The 17591-nt window shown below is 45.7% G+C and overlaps 1 protein-coding gene across 1 annotated transcript; it reads left to right on the forward strand.

Annotated features, from left to right (window-relative positions):
• The first annotated feature begins 1000 nt into the window (after positions 1 to 1000).
• WFDC3 (WAP four-disulfide core domain 3) lies at positions 1001 to 10642 on the forward strand. Its single transcript, XM_081149437.1, has 6 exons — positions 1001 to 1154; positions 1632 to 1760; positions 2405 to 2551; positions 8397 to 8528; positions 9593 to 9778; positions 10411 to 10642. Exons 1-6 carry the CDS (start codon positions 1076 to 1078, stop codon positions 10425 to 10427), a joined length of 690 nt encoding a protein of 229 aa, XP_081005563.1. The 5' UTR covers positions 1001 to 1075; the 3' UTR covers positions 10428 to 10642.
• Positions 10643 to 17591: the final 6949 nt, after the last annotated feature.

Below are 17591 nucleotides of genomic sequence, written 5' to 3' on the forward strand. Positions count from 1 at the left end.
GGTCATCAATCTTTATGTTCCAATATCAGCCTTAAAAAATAAGGCAAATTCCTGGCAATGAACTCTTTGGCACTATTTTTTTTTTTTTTAAACGATTGATTTCAGAGAGAGGAAGGGAGATGGAGAGAGAGAAACATCAATGATGAGAGAGTCATCATTGATCGGCTGCCTCCTGCACGCCCCCCACTGAGGACTGAGCCCGCAACCCGGGCATGTGCCCTGACTGGGAATAGGAACCACAATCTCCTGGATCCTAGGCTGATGCTCAACCGCTGAACCACGCCCAGTCAGGCTCTTTGGCATTATTAAGGAGGTTTTTACTTTGAGTCTTGAATGTTCCTTGCCCTTTAACCTCACTGGGCTAAGCAATGCCAGTGGACACTATTAGGTATCATGGCTGACCAAAGTCATAAGCAGATAAAGAAAAATCAAAAGAAAGAAGAGATAAATAAAAAGAGTATATATGGTCTAGACTACTTGAACCATAGTAACTATTCTTTGGGGTTCTGTCAATTAGCCTTCAGACAGTCCAAGGATGGCCTGTGTGAGCCAGAGGTACCAAGATGTAGGTTTTGGTGCATTTGTATTAGTTCTGAACAGACTCAAATATAGTTCTTCTGTAGCTTTTTTAGTTTATAAGTATCTGTTTTCTAGGTTGCTAGGGTAAACAGGAGCCGCAGAACATTTTATTAGCTTTGGTTATTTTCTTAATCATGTCACTGTGTCCTTCCAAGGCCCTTTAGGGCTCTCTTTGATCCTTGATCCAGTGGCCATCCCTCCATTTTCCCAGGTTTGTCGTCATTGGCCAGGTGTATTGTGTATTGTGCATTAGAGTTTGATCACCACAGTCACATGTGCCCTTTGGTAGTGCCAGGAATTTTCCCACACACCAGCAACCAATCATTTTTCTTCTTGTCAGAAGAAGCCATCCTTGGGGACTATTGCGAAAGGGAAGATTTGGGGGCTGGGTTTGGGCCAGTCTCCCAGTCCTACCTTTCTCTCCGTTGATACTCTGGGCAAGGTGAACACCTCTGGCCTGACCTGAGCTTTCATCTCAACTCTCAGCATCGTCATCATGTTGAGTTGCTTCTTCCTCCCGAAGGCACTTCTTGTTCTTGGGTTCCTCATGTTCTGGGTGACTGCAGGCGAGCACGGTGAGCTATCATTTGGGATCCCTGGCTAACAGTAACAGAAAGTGACTAGAGAAGTTGTCCCCTGCCGCCTCCCAGAGCGAAGGGCCTCACTCTTGGAGATGGTCATCTCTGTAGGACGGGACTGGATGCATAGGTTTTTGGGACAGCCAGGGTGGGTTTCCCTGGCTTTCTTCACCCTCTCTGGACAAGGAGATAGGACTTCCAGTCTGGCTTTCCCCTAGAGTTTCTTAAATGAGAACAGGAGCACCCCAACCTTTATCTGCAGAATGGCTGTTCCTTTGGTAGTGGGGTGTGTGTGTGTGTGTGTGTGTGTGTGTGTGTGTGGTAGTGTTGTGTGGGTGGAGGGGAACATGGTTGCAGAGAGATTTAGAGAGGAGTGTTTGGAGAGGCTGAAAGTTCTTGAAGCACATTTGGCTCCCATTCCCCATTTCTTGAGGCCTGGCTAGTTAACCCAACCTCGCTTGATATCTCTTGCAGTGAAAGAAGGAGAATGCCCTCCTGACAAGAACCCGTGCAAAGATCTGTGCCAGGGGGATGAATCGTGCCCAGCGGGGCAGAAGTGCTGCAGCACTGGCTGCGGGAGGGTCTGCCGAGGCCTGCCTAAGGGTGCGTTGGTATGAGGGCAGACCCCAGTGAGCTTCCGGACCTTGCCCCTGGGCTAGGCAACCCGAGAGCGCCCCGCCTCCCAGATTGGCTCTTGATGTCTAACTTGCCTGGAGCACCTCTTCTTTCTTCTTTTGGAGGCCTTTTCTCCTTTAATACTCAGTGTCCCCAGTTGTTTGTCTTCTATCAGGAAAGAACATGTGACTGATTCTCCCTGTTTTACTTTGAACTCGGGGTTCTTATGAAGGCTGGAGGGCAAAGTTGTGAAGAGAAGCCTGTTTAAGATCGTGATGAAGGGAGTAAACAGCCAGGCAGACCTTCTTAAGCCTTAAATAAACCGAAAATAGTTCTTTTTAAGTGCTAACTTTTTAAGGCTCAATTTCCTCATCTGTAAAATGAGGATAATTGTTTGTACCTTTGTAGAATTGTTGTGAGGCTCAGATGAGAGGTTTCTGGAACAAAGTAAACTCAGTAAATGATACAGCAAATATGAGCTATTATCCTTGTCACCGTGTGCTTTAGCACCAGGGTGGAAAGTCCTAAATGAAGCTCAGGGCTTCCTTCCTCTGATTTGCTGATCTGCTCTGCCTGTGGGTGTCACCAGGCACCATTATCTCTTTTTGTGGCTGTCTCCCTTTCTGCTACAGGGAGGAAAGGAGATTGTCCCAGGGTTGTTCGGAAACAATCCTGTTTTAAAAGGTGCGTCACTGATGAGATGTGTCCCGGTGTAAAGAAATGCTGCAGGTTTGGCTGCAACAGAAGCTGTGTCGTCCCGATCCCTAAACAGAAGCTGGGTAAGAAACTTCGCCACGTACCCCATGCTCTGCTTCGCCTCCTGGTTTCTTTCTCAGATATGCACGTGCCATCTTGTTATAGGTTTTCCTTTACTCTGAAAAACAATGAAGTACCTCCTATATTTGGAGATCTTTTCTAAGAAAAGATATAAGAAGGATACCAAAGCCGTGATGGTCTGAGGGACGTGGCCTAGGCTGGCAGAGGAGGCTGCTACAGGGAAACCTTGGCGTATCCGTATTTGGGGCAGATTTGAAAGCTGCCAGGTAATTTCCAGGCCTGTTGTCAGTTGCAGTATTATCTATGAAAATCTTAGCCGGAGAATCTGTAGAGAGGTAGCAAAAAGAATCCTTCTACCTATACAAGGCAGCACTCATTTCCCCACTTACTTGCTTCTGAGACTTCGCATCCCCTCTGTCCACACATAGGATGGCCATCTCCTGTTGGAAACGGGACCTATTTTATTCTGATTCTAGTAAGGAGGTGTTTGAAAGAGATTTCTTCTTCCTCTAACTGGGTCTCCATGACCTACTTGTCCATTTGCATGTCATTTCTGTAGCAAATGTTTACTGAGTGTTTACTATTTGCCAGATCCAGTGATGGGCTCTGGGTAATTGTGGTGAACAAAGCAGATCCAGTCCCTGCCTTCGTGGGGCTCCTAGACTAGTGCGGGAGAAAGGGGCTTAACAGATAAGCATGCAAATAAATATGTAATTTCAAACCGTGGCAAGGACACGGAGGAAAATTAAAGGGTGCTGAGAGAGGATAACAGGGCACTCACTTTAGACTGGGTGGTCAAGGGAGGCCAGTCTGAGGCAGTGACATTTAACTTGTGACCTGGAGTTGAAGTTAGGTCAAGGGTGTGATGAACATTCCTTGCAGAAGTGTTGGAGCTGAGGAGGAGCTTGCCGCGTTTGAGAAACTGAAGGAGAGCTGGTATGGTTAGAGACAGGGAGGGACAGAGCGATGCCAGGTGAGGATGGGGTGCAGTTAGACCAGGCAGGTGGCAGTGGGGATGGAGAAAGGTGACACAACTGAGAGAATTCAGAGGTAGAAGTGACAGAACTGTCTGCTCTATTCTTTGGCGCATTCCTATTCCCTTGAGAGGCCCTCCAAAAGCACTAGACATTGATAATGTGTCTCCCATGGCTACCCCCTTCTCATTTCCCTTGGTTTCAGATTGTCATGGCTACTTGTGCTTGCTTGTACTTCCAAATATATTTTATTATCATCACCCCTTCCTCCCCTCCCAAATACTGAGGCTACTTTTATTGGTGAGGTGTTAGATGTATAAATTAACTTAGAGAGAACTGATGTTTTTACAATGTTGGATCTTTATGTCTTCCCATTTTCCAAGTGCATTTGGTGCATTTCAAGGTGTTTCCTAGTTTTAAAGTATTTCTTGATAAGTTAATGCCCAGATTATTTTATTATCTTCTTTGCTATCTCAAATGGGACCTCATATCTTCCATTATGTTTTTTAAAGGAATTGGAACCATTCTCTCATCTGAATACATGTGACATCATATTACAATGAAAAAGCATAGATTTTGGTTGTCAGAGATCTGGGTTCAAGCCTGAGGCTCACCAGTTACTGGCTAGTGGGTCCCTGGTCAAGTCTCTTCTGCTTCTCTGAGCCTTGGTTCCCTTCGCTGTAAAATGAAAAGAATAAACCTTGAAGGTTGTTGTAATGATTCAAAGTATCTAAAGTGTTTGGCCCTCACTATACATGAGCTCTCTTCCTTTTGCCTCTTAGGGTGAGTTTCTGATCAGTCCCTTTTATCAAGAAGCAGGATCATTTTCTCTTCCCCTGATCATTTCTTCTTTGAGACCCTGACCCTCCACAGTATGTGACAACCTCTTTCCTCCCAGCCAGACCTCCCCAGGTAGCAGGCCCCTTCCCTGCGCCCAGTGCAGTCGCCTCTGCCTGGCTTAGGCAGCTCTCTTGGGCAGCCTGCCCATAAGAGAGAATAGAGGGTTGTACTCCTTGCCAGGACTCTTGAGGCCCAGCTCTGGAACCAGAGCCTGGGAATCTGTCTCAGGCATGTCACTCATCACCAGCATGTAGGGCCTGGTACAATCTGCCCAGTGTTTGAAGCGATAGCTGCATTGTTGGGGCCGGGGATGAGGCTGGCACCCTGGCAAGGCACCTTTGTGAGCTGCTCTGGGCCCTGGCCAGCCCAGTTGGGGCTTCCTCTCTGCTTTGAGCCAGGCAGGCTAGAATAGTGATCTCCCAGAGCCTGTTGGCTGAGTGGGGTGCCTAGTCTGGTGAGAGGTGATAGTGGCTATTGTGTTAGTAGTTAACTACTTTTCTATAGTTCCTGTCCTAGAGGAGGGCTGGGCACTCACTCAGCGGGACTGGTTGCTACACCCAACTCCACAGGAAGCTCTCCTTTCTGGGCTATGAACAACTTCTGTTTTCCCTAAGCTCTGATATTGCCAGAGGTTGACCATAGCCTGTGCTGCTCTGTTTGGTAGGGTGGTGGGACAATCAGGTTGCCTAGGGCACCGGCCAGATTCTCCAATGAGGCAGTTCTGGTCTGAGCATGGGTCTGACTCCTGGCTCCTCTGCTTGCCTGCTGTGTGGTCTTGGGCAAGTCCTTTCATCTCTCTGAACCTCGCTTTTGTCATCTGTAAAATGAAGATAAGGACATTTACCTCATAGAGTGATAATGCAATGTCCTTGTTGGGGCTGCTATACCAGAATACCATAGACTGGGGGGATTATAAACAACAGAAGTTTATTTCTCACAATTCTGGGAGCTGGGAAGTCCAAGGTCAAGGTGCAGGCAGATTTAGTGTCTGGGGAAGGCTTGCTTTCTGGTTCATAGACTGCCGTCTTTTTGCTGTGACCTCACATGGTGGCAGGGCAGTAAGGGCACAAATATTTATGAGGGCTCTGTTGTCATGACCTAATCACCTCCCAAAGGCCCCATTTCCAAATACCCTCATAGTGGGGATTAGGTTCCAACATATGAATTCTTTTGAGAACAAAAACATTCTGTCTATATCATGCAGTTTAGAAAAAAATGCATTTTAAAAGCTTATACAAAAACTGTCAAATAATGTTCGACAGTCGTAGTTGTGCCAGCACCTTTCTATTCGAGTTCCCTCCCAGCTGCCTGAAGTCTGACCTTGCATTCACTCACTCACTCCTTCATTTACTCACTCCGTATCCAGTGTCTCCCCCACCTAACACATGGACATCTGCTGGTGACCAAGGCAGCCATGGTCCTTGTTCTCATGGTGTGAGCGACAGGAAGTAATCAATAAGTAATAATAACCGCAAGTTGCAACGAGTGCTATGAAGGAGAAGAGAGGTATAGAGAAAGTGTTGTTTTAACTTGGAGAGCGAGAAGGAGCTGGCCATTGTATCCTTTGCTGTAGTAAATCAGAGCCATGAGTACAACTGCGTGCCAAGTCCTGTTTGTCCTAGTGAGTCACCAAATTGAGATGGTCTTGGGGCCTCCTGACACACTGGTTTGCTTATGTTTTCCTAACCCCTTAAATTGTCTATCTCTGGGTCTTCTCTTTTGGCAGAACTGGGCTGAGTGAGTCCCAGCGCTTGTTGATTTGTTTGGGGGTGATCCTTGTGGAGTAGGGGCTCATAGTGATGTGGTTTAAAGGGCACCCCTAGACCTGGGGGCTCGGGGCCCAATTCTGCCATCATTGATCTCAGTCCCTCTCCTTTCCTGGATGTCTGTCTATTTTCAAGAGAAGAGGAGTAGGTTCCATAGCTCAGAGGGCCCTTCTTGGCTTGAGACGTCTTGGAATTTCACTTTTCTGCCAGTGATTGCCCTCATCCCCAGGACCAGCATAGAGACCAAACCTCTACTCTCTTCCAGCAGCAGAGAGCTCCTGGCGTTGGTCACTTCAGGGCCAAGCTCAGCAGAAGGCTGAATTCTGGGAAGCATGCTACTCTAGGACCCACTTTCTAGGCCACATGCTGTAACTCCATGAGAAGTTTACGTTGCTGCTTTTTTTCCACCAGGGAGATTTAACTGTGGAACAAAAGGCTTTGTTCTTTGTTAAATGGATTTTAGTGTTTGTAAAGCAGGCGGGGAGGTGTGGAGAGGTACATCTGGTTGTTATAATGACCATCATTTTTCTTTTTTTAATGTATCTTTATTGATCTCAGAGAGAGGAAGGGAGAGGGAGAGAGAGCTGAAACATCAATGATGAGAGAGGTGACCATATTTTCTGAGTAAAAATCAGGACACATAGTTTTGATGCCATCTGACACTGGCACGGAGCATTTGAAATAGGAGCTGTTCTGAAAAACCTTAGAGTACGGGGTGATTATACCTTGATTTTTTAGCTTCGTGTGCTCTCTTGGGAGGCCAACACTTGCCTTTTCTATCAAGGTGGACCTCCCGGAGCCAGCCACATGCAATCATACTTAAATGCTCTCACTCAGAGGCACTGAGCCAATCCTGCGCTGGTTTTCCGCAAAGCCTTTAATTACTTGTCACTTTTTTCCTTTTAAAAAACTTGAAATAAACACTGAGCTGAATGAGTCATGGCGAGCTAGTTGGATGTGGCTTCTTTGGGCGTGCCTGCTCCAGGGGACCTGGCTCGGCTCCTGCATACTTTAAGGGTGATGTAGCAGAAAGAGTGCTCCCCAGCAAACCAGGAGGCTGAGTTTTGTCCTGTGAGTCAGTTTGTCACTGACTCACTGTAGTTCTGGGCAAGCCTCTTCTCTGAATTCCATTATCTTCATAGGGGTGGTGACAGGGCACATCAGGGATGTGTCTGTACGCAGCAGAAAATTTACCCAATAGGGGTTCATTTTTCTTGCATAAGAAAAAGTCCTAAAGTAGGTGCAGCTCCATAATGCTAACAAGGATAAGGCTATTTCTCTCTTCCTCTCTGCAACCCTTGACTTTCTCCTTATACTAGTTGCCTCCTGGTCCAGAGAAGGCTGTTGTACCTCCCTGTGTTTGTCTTTGCACTGAAAGAAGATGGGAGTGAGGGGCAGCTTGAAAGGTGTAGTCTTTATTATCAGAAGTGCAAAAGTTTGCCAGCTACATCTCAGTTTGTGGTGACCCCTAGTTACAGGGGAATGGGGGGAGCAAATTATTTTAGCTGGCTGGGCTCATTGCATCTTAGAACAAACCTGCGGTTCTGTTAACCAGAGTTTCAGTTATCTATTGCTTCATACAAACCACCCACAAACTTAGTGTGGGTTAGCTGGGCAGTTCTTATACCACATGGCGTAGCTGGGGTCACTCATAACAGGCACATGTGGCTGGGGGCTCAGTGGGGAACTCGACTGTGGCTGGGATGCCCAGGATCCTCTCTTCATTCAGATTCTCTCTCATGGGGCACCTCATCATTACGTAGTCTATTCTCGCCCAAGCTGCTCATGGCATGGTGGCTGGTTCCCAAGGGAGAGTCTTCTTAAGAGGACAGGCCTCACTATGCAACTGCTTAGCAAAGCCTCTGCTGCATGAATTGCACTTGATGTCTTGTTGGTCAAAGCAAGTTACATGGTCAAGCCCAGAGACAATCTGGGAGGGGGCTATATAAGGTGGGGTTCATCGGGAGCCACCAGTATAGATGTCTACCACAGCCAGAAAGTGGGTCAGACCTTAACAGTGTTTTTCAAACTGCAAGTCCCGAAATGAACTTAGTCGTTTATGGCCTGCATTAAGAAAAGGAGAAATAGAATATATGGTATCAGCGTTGCATATATGTGAATGTACCTAGGTCTGTACATTTTAAACATACTTCTGTTTAAAAATTAATAAATGAAAAATGTATTTTGTACTCAAGAATCACAGTAAAAATAGCTGGAAACATTGGGTTGGAGCATCTCTGGGACCCAACGCTCTGATTCTACGGCAGGGTTTGAAGGTGAATGTCCAGCTGACCCCCTTCCATGTGAGGAACTGTGTGATGGGGACGAGTCCTGTCCCCAGGGGCATAAATGCTGCAGCACTGGCTGTGGCCACACCTGCCGTGGAGACATTAAGGGAGGTATGTTGACTTTTTGGGGAAGGAATCCTTGAGTGCTCCTTGAGTCCCAGTCAGTTTGGGAGGGAGTCATCTGTGGCCTTCTCATCTTTCCCTTCCTGGGAGGAAGAGTGTTCATCCTTCCTGTCCCCATGGGCCCCTCAACCCAAAGCAACCCCTCCTCCTAGGGCCAGGGGTCCTTGTTGGCATTAATAACTGGGAGAGTCGGGGGTAGCAGGGAAAATCCCAAGGTTGGAAGGCAGCATGGCTTCCGGTCTGGCTTCTGCTGTAGATTTGCTCTGTGACCTTGGGTGAGCCAACCCCTCTTTTGAGCCAATTTCTTCATCTATAAAATGAGGGAGTTGCCCAAGATCATGATTTTCTGATCTAAGATTCTTAGCATAAAGCTTCCCTGCCTCCAAAAGGAGCTCTTAGTTGGAAGCCACACATGCAACAGGTGAAAGCGTTCCTGACCTGATTTCTTTGTTTCTTCAATATATTTTTAAACAAATGCGTATTTTTGAGTGTTCCTGTTGTGCCAGGCACTGTGGAACTCCACTTCAGAATCACTGGCCCAGATATTGTCTTTAGAGCTCATTTATGTACCCAGGCAATGCCAAGGCTTGGGGACAGACTCTTGTCCTTCTGCAGCATGTAGCCTATCAGGGAAGGTGGACAAATGAGTGAGTTACAGTGAAGTTGGATGAAAAGAGCACAGAGCAGCACAAAATCTGTCTAGGGTGGCAGAGAAGCCTCCCCGAGGAAGTGACACTGTGAAGCCCAGGTGTCGGGGAGAGGGCAGCCTTCTGGGAGCCTCGCTTCTTCTGCATGCCCCCCAGCCCCATGCCCACAGAGGTGTCAAACCCTGAGGTACCTTTGAGGAGCTCCCTGTGGGACACTATTTGAAAACTGTTGGTCCAGGTGCTCTCTTGGGGCCTTAGAGATTCTCAGATCCAGTTTCAAGGTTTCCCAGCCAGATCTTTGGTTCAGTGATGGATTCGCTGGGAGGCCCCATGCCTGAGTTCCAGACGGGAACTTGCAGTCAGTGGAGCCAAGTATCCCTTTTGCCTGTTCCTGTTTTCCCACAGGGCAGGGTGGCGATTGTCCGAACATTTTGGTGGGCCTGTGCATTGTCAGCTGCATGGTGGATGAGAACTGTCAAGCCGGGGCGAAGTGCTGCAAGTCAGGCTGTGGCCGCTTCTGTGTCCCACCAGTTCTGCCTCCCCAACTGGCCATGAATCCCAACTGGACCATCAGGTCTGACTCTGAATTAGGTGAGTGCAGTCCAGCATCCTCAAAAACAATGGACCTAACTGCCGTATGTGAAGCACTGGCTTAGGTGCTGGGTAGGGGACTTCAGAAGGCTAGGAAAAAGTTTGTTTCTGCCCTGGAGAGTCTAGTTGGAGAGAAAGATCATACGTTCCAGATCATATATCACAGAACCCTTGCATGGACAGTATGGGCTTATAGGCTTCCAGAGTTGGGTGGGGCTCCTTAGGAAGGCCTTTCTGCTAGAAGTAGGATTTGAGCTGGACCCTCAAGGTGAGGCAGAATGTGACAAAGGGAGGACAGCCCAGAGAACATGCTGGACAGGCGGACTGGTGATTGTTAGTAAAGGCACAGGAGGTGGGATGTATATGACATGTTTGGGGAGCCGGGGTGGAGGTGGGGGGTGAGAGTGGGCAAAGGAACAGACATGCTATTGTTATAACAGGAGATATAAAGTTGACATCTGAATGATAAGAGTCTTCATGCCAGTTTGGACTGGATTGTCTAGGAAGCAGGGAGTCAGTCAGTTAAGGCTTCTGAGAGCGATATATGCCAAGCTTCTCTAGGGTGGAGGGGAAACACATTGGGGACCTGGAGCTAGGAGGGCACAGTTGTGACTTGACGTTTCTTCTTGCAGAGACCCCGGTGCCCTAGCTGTCCTGATTTGTCCTGAGCTGCTCTGGTGACTCCAAGCGGCTTGTCCTGGAAGCCAGGAGAGGGTGATGTCGTGGGCTTGTGATACTCCCAGAGGCTCTCATTGCCCTCCGCTCTGCTTCTGTCCCTGCTGCTGCCCTGAGCATAGGAAATAGCCCTGGGGTTGGGCAGTGGGTATGTGGTGCTTCTTGTCCCCAATAAAGGCTGGTGCTGATCCTCTTGTCTGTGCTGATTGAGGACTAAGATGTGGAAAGACAGCTATGGGGTCTGAGCGTGGCTGTGAGATTATGAGACTTATTTGGGAAGGACAGGAAATCCATTCTTTCTGAGAACACTGAAAATGGGTGCAGGTTGGGTGTGGCTAGGGGAGAGATGGGTAGAAGGTAAAACTTGGGGTGATCTGCCATAGATGTCACTGTTAAACCTCAATAGTAGGACAGTCAGGCCTCTTTTTGGTTCTGCTGACCTTTCTTTTATCAGAGAATGTGGGTTGGGGATGGAAGTTGGCTGAGGGGCTAGAGTATTATACTCACTTGCATGTTTCCACCTTGGACCTCCTTCCTTGGCTGCCAGCCTTTGCTCCAAGATAGGCAGTTTGTCTCCTTCAGGTAGTGTTACTGTAGGGAGGGGGTGTTTTTACGTTCTTGAAACCAAGATAATTAAAAATATATATATCTTTATTGATTTCAGAGAGGAAGGGAGAGGGAGAGAGAGAAACATCAGTGATAAGAGAGTCCTCACTGATCGACTGCCTCCTGCACCCCCCCCCGCTGGGGATCAAGCCCACAACCCAGGCATGTGCCCTGACTGGGAATCGAACCATAATCTCTTAGATCCTAGGTCGATGCTCAACCGCTGAGCTATGCCTGGCTGGCCAAAACCAAAATAATTTTTAAAAATTACATTTTTATGTATACAAAATGGATCATATTCCATATCTTGGAAATCTTATGTCATTGCATACATTCTTTTAATAGAACTCCATGAAAATAGCTAATTTAACAAGTCATTCCTTGTTGGACATTAATATCCTTGTATCTATAAATCTTGGCCAACTTTTGCAGGTAAATCTCAATAAATTCCTAGTAGCAGAATTTTAGTTTTTTTAAATAGAGCCTGGCAAAAAAAAAGAAAAAAGGCCCTCAATAAGTATTTGTTGAACGAAAGAATGAATGTAGTTCTCAAGTCTATCTGTTAGGAATTTGTAATAGAAACCCAACTCACAGTAGCTTAGCCGATGAAGACACTGAATTTTCTCACATTGGAGTCTGGAGAGAAGGGGTGAGGCTGGCTTAGCAGCTCAACACTCCTTCTTTTCCCACCATCAGCGTGTTGCCTTTTGTTTTTGCAGGTGGGGGATGGTTGCTGCAGCTCTAGCTGTCACAGCAGGAAGAAAGTGTGTACAGGAGACAGTGGCAAAAAGCCTACCTCAAATAGTCAAATATCTCGAAGTTATCTCAAATAGTGCTTTTCTTTTAATGACTGAGGCCATTTTACCCAGAAGCCTTCCCCTCCCGACTTCCCTTCTTATCTTATTGACCAGAACTGTAGTCGCAAGAGATGAAGGAAAAGCAAAGGTTTGCAAACGGAAATGGGAAAATGTGACTGTCTCAAATGAATCCTGCTTCATCCCCGAGGCTGAGGGAGAGGCCCACCTAGATATAAAAATCAAGGTTCTATCAGCAAGGAAGGAGAGAATGCTCTGGGGGCCGGTAGGTAATGCACTGTATATGCCATACTCGGTCAAAGGGCATATGCAATTAAAATCTGGACAGAAATTGCTAAGTAGGTAGGATTTTTATAAACAGGAGAGGAAAAGGTACAATGCTTACCTTGGATGTTGCAAAAATGCTTTAATGGAAGAAGTTGAGGTACATCTAAAAAAAATTTCCCATCACCGATGCGTTTTTGTGCCCCCTTTTCTGGCTCTGTTTTCACACTTAAGTGTGAAATTCTGGTTTCTACTGGGTTTAGAACATTCATCTCTTTGAGTAGAGTAGACGTATGTCAGTGTCGCCTGATCTGAGAAGAGTGGCTGGCCTGAGCCGTGCAGTGGCCATCCCAGGGACGCCTATGGTTCCAGGCTCGTGTTGCAGGGAACTGGGAAGCTGTGTCAGTGTGATTGGCTGCAGAACATTTTGGCAGATTTCCCCTACCATCGTTTTGCTTATCATTTTATTGTTTGTTAAAAAAAAAAAATCAAACTAATACATGCATATAGTTAAAAAAATATCAGTAAAGAGCTTTCAATGAAAAACAACAGCCTTGGGATCCTAAAATACTGGAGGATGATTTTCTGCTGAGGTGGGGGGTGGTACTGGAGAGGGAGGTGTGAGCCCCGGGCAGCTCAGGCTGAGCACCAGGAGAAGGATCCTTTCTAGATCATTCCTTCTTACCTGGGGCAGCCTACCCCTGTCCATGTTGGAGCTGCTGCAGACCTGCCTATGGGTAGCAATGACAGGAGAGAGAGAGAGAGAGGAAGAGAGAGAGAGAAAGAGAGAGAGTGCTGAAGGGCTGAACTTGAACTTGGGATTTTGTTGGAGGCAGAGGTCGAGGGCTGACAAGAGGTCCACCTGTTTGGAGTGGTGTGTGGGGAGCTCAGCTGCTCCTCCCCTTCCACCCCGATGGATGGGTCGGGAGTTTTGAGTGGAGAGTCTTTGCTGGGTGCTTTTATTCTCAGAGCCACCAGAGAGCAGCAGAAGTCTAAAAGTAGACCATTTCCAGGCAAGAGAAATGAGAAAACCATTCTCCTAGAAGCCAAGTTATATACCAAGTTCCTCCCAGCTTTTCCAAGCCACTTTGAGAAAACATTACATAGCTGGATTTATACTCCAGATGCCTACTTAATTGCACTTAATAAATTAGGATCTAACATTATGCCCTCCATTTTCGTGTGATGTGGAATGCTTCTGCTGTTTTGGTAATGTTTACCTTGGGGACATTATCCGTCATGTTGTATCAGTGTATCTTGTACAAAACCACAGAGCAAATTCTTTGTGGAGCTCAAGTTCAGGAAAAAGTTTCTCTCTCATGATGAGCTATGCGAGAATGGGCAGGGAAATCACTTATCAGGCATCATGGAATTTGCCAGGCCCTGTGAGAGGCGCTTTCTGGAGCCGATGTTTCATTTTTGCCTTGGCTACCAGGAAGCCAAGAGCTTGGGTTTTGGAGCGAGGCCTGGGTTTGCATCTAGACTCTTCTGCTGATTATTATCTCTGGGCAAAATGAATAAGGATGAAACATTGTAGGGGCTTTGGATTGTCATCTTCTTCTGAAGTGTGTTGTATTTTCTTCTGGCAGGCAGTTAAATTATTGCTGGATCACCTTGAATTTGTGAAGATTTGGCTTTCAGCTTCGCTAGGGCAGACCTGTTTGAATATTCCCTTAGGATACACGCATTAGTCCTGAAACATTGCCTTTACTTCTAAGTCATGGTTCTTTCAGGCTTTCCATTTAAAGCTGCGTAAAAGTGTTTATCAAGTCCCTCTCACATGTCAGGGGTCAGACTTGGACATCACCTCTGATGGGTACCAGTTGAAATCTCTGTTTGGCTTTCCAGCCATCCTGGTATTACGTAATCACCTTGAATCCTTGGAATCTCACCTGCACAGAAGAGACTGAGGAGTCAGTTAAGGATTTGAGGGAAGTTTATAAAATATTCTGGAGATTTCCCTTTGTATTTCTCTCCTCTCTGGATTTCCCACTCAATATATAGTGCCTTTGGCAGTCCATCCTGAATGCTGTCTCCTGATTGCTCAGGGCATGAGACTGTGGCTTTCTGCCTGAACTTCATCTGCCACATGCAGTTGGATTTGGGATTGTCCTTAGTGAAAAACCATGTGAAATGGATCTTTCCCAATGTGGTTCTTTTCTTTCAAGGATTAAAACCAGTCCAGTTTCTGCTTTATTTTGGTCACTCTCCAGTGCCTTAAAACAGTTGTTTTTTACATTTTGTCAAGATATGATCATTGTTATCTGTAGAATATAAACTATCCTGCCATCATCAGAACTAGAATTCCAAAATGGTCTCTTAAAAACATTTCTCTCCTTTTTGAAACCCTCCATCTTATCCATTACAGTTGGAATACATTCAAACTTCTTTTCCTGACATGTAAAGTCCAACATGACTGGGACCTTGCTAACCTTTCTATCCTCACTGGGCCCCCAGCTCTATGGGGCACATTCAACTCTTTGAATATGTAATGCTCTATTGTAGCTCAAGGTTTGCACATAGTGTTTCCTCTGATGGGAATACCTGTCCCCCTGTGCCTAACTATGCTCCAGATGTCAGCTCAAATATTACTTCCTCTGGAAAGTGTTTCTGAATCCATGGATAGACTAAGTTCCCCTCACCACCTGCTAATGACATGCCTTTCTTGTGGAGCATGTATCACAGTTTGTCAGCAAATGCTTGAGTGGTTATTAGGTTACCTGCCTCCTCTCCAGATTGTCAATGCCATGGGGACAGGGTATGAACCTCTTTGCTCATTACCTTATCCTATGCCTTATCATATGGTATCTGGCTTATAGTAGGTGCTCAATGAATGTGCTGAATGAATGAAAAAGAAAAATTGCATCACTCATGGAAACAAGTTTCCAATTGAGTGTCAAGGTACTAAGACATAAATGAAACTACGAGATACTATGAGACATATGTCAAGTCATCTCACATTTCAGATCTTCAGGTCCAGGATGCATAATAAGTGAGAGCTGGATTAGATGATCTTTTAGGTCACTTTCCCCTCGCAAACCTAGGATACTCATAAAAAGATGAGTGAAGTTGAGACAAAAGCACAGGGTGGGAAACAGTAATAATATGGGACAGACATGGGGGACTTGAATATTGGGTGAAATTAAGATTTTAACCACAAACATTGCATGTCCTGCCTGGGTCAAGGGCCTGAAAACTATACATGGTGCTTGAGGATGATTATTCTGGCAACAGCAGGTAGAATTAAAGAAGCTAGGATGTAGTCAGGTCATGAATGAATCTGACAAGGACGCCCTGGCAGGACAGGACTGGTGTCAGGCTGCTGAGTATGGAAATGACAAGGAGAGAGTGATCTGTCAGACCCAGTGAAGGCCAGACTTAGGAAGGACTGGAGGTGTTCTCCTAATCTGTTTATTCCCGTACAGGAGATGGAAGGGGAGGGTTGGATGGGGAAGAGATCATAGTCCTTGTGATGGTCGTGGGACTTCCTCTTCTCTACCTCTTCTCTCAGGTTCTTCTCTGCACCCAGATGTGAAGGCGAAATGCATTGAGCATCACTTGAATGACAGCCAAACATGTCCCGCATTCCAACATCTGCCGCACCAAATCTTTTCTCTTTGGGGGTCTTGGAAGCAGAAACTAAACTCTTCGTAAACTACTTCTAATTTTTCTGCCATATATAATGAAAATTTTCCCTTTCAGTTTCTATAGCAATCAGATACGACTTAGGAAAGAAACCAGAGTCAGGAGCATAATATTTTCATTCTGTCTTTGGAGTGTATCCTAAGACCTTGTTTTATCTTTTCATGTTTGTTCTCCTTTTATCAGTGACCGCCCCTCAAAATGTATCACGCGAATGTAATGTGGAACCCACTTGGGTTTCTTATAGGATTATGTCCTATGTGACTTCTCTTATGTAGAAGTTTTTGTAGGCGGGTGTGTAATTCTGTGAAAGGCCCACAAATGTCATATGGCTCTGTGCCTTTTATTGATATTTGTGTGCACTAGTGTATATCTTCCTTCAGCACCACAGACAGCACACGTGTACCTTTTTTTTCTTTTTAAAATATATCTTTATTGATTTCAGAGAGAGGAAAGGAGAGGGAGAGAGATAGAAACATCAATGATGAGAGAGTCATTGATCAGTTAGCCTGCAACCCAGGCATGTGCCCTGACCGGGAATCGAACCCTGATCACCTGGATCCTAGGTCGATGCCTAACTGCTGAGCCACGCCCGGCCGGGCTTTTTCTTTTTTTCTTAGAGGCAAATTTAGGACTGAGTGAGAAGGAAACTTGGACAATCGGTCTAGCGCCCATAAGAAAACTGAAAACCTGAAGCGAATTGGATTTCGGGTAGTTATTATCTCCAATTCTTTATCTCCATAGAGTATGTTACAGTAATTCTTTGGAATACTAGAATATAGTTCTGAAACACTTCTCAAGGAAGTTACACTTTAGACTTCTGCATGTAACATTGTGTTTCATAATAGTCAGAGAGAGGAAAGTCTTCAGAATCCATTAATGAGCACCAGGTAGGTTATATCTATGATGTCAGGGCTAGAGCAGTTTTATATGGACTCCGAATGGTCTGGGACACTAGACTTGGACTCAATACCCAGAAGTGACCTTCTTGTTTCACTTGCCCTTTATTTATTTGTACAGGAGTAATTTCTGGGTGAGGGGCTAGGATGACATCTCTAACCTATGCTTTCTATCAGTTCCCAAGATTTTTCCAAGGCTGTGCTCATAGTCCAGAAGCACGATAGCCATTATTGGGACTGAGCTAGAATGCTCACATGTGGCCTTACCCTGGGCTTCTGTTATCTATGGGCCCTAGAATACTGGCCTAGGCTGCTCACATCACTGGACTTATTTGTGAGGCTGGGCCCTTGATGAGAAATAGGAATAAGGCCGTCAGGGCAAAGGAGAATGACCCTCTGTACTTTGACTTGAGGTTCAGCTTGATTCCAGACTTGTAGCTCCCAGATGTGAAATCACAATTTCTATGTTATTGGCACCTGGGGAACTGGAGACATTTCCCTAGACTAGGAGCATTGTTGGGGATTGAATGTTCATTGATTTGGGGCAGATGAAAGAATTTAATGATGATTATTTTATTGCTGCTTACATGGAAATCCAATGAGGTCAGTGACAAAATACAGAAACAAATTAAATTTTGGCAGGTCATGCCAAGGAGATAGCAATAACGATTGCCTTTATACAGACTGACTCATTACATGTTTAAGCTTGTGTTTATAGAGAGGTCCTTCATAGTTTATGTTGGAAGAATCTAGGTTGGGAGAGATAAATGAATTTAGACCAGGGCCAACACACAGGAATTTTTCAGTTAAAATTTTATATATGTAATCAGCATGAAAGGCAAATATGGGCAAAGAAATGGACAAGAATTTTAAATTTAAAAAAAAACAACCTTTCAGAAATAGTCCAGTTTA

The sequence above is a fragment of the Miniopterus schreibersii genome (assembly GCF_964146895.1).
Source record: "Miniopterus schreibersii genome assembly, chromosome: 10".
NCBI classification, from domain to species: Eukaryota; Metazoa; Chordata; class Mammalia; order Chiroptera; family Miniopteridae; genus Miniopterus; species Miniopterus schreibersii.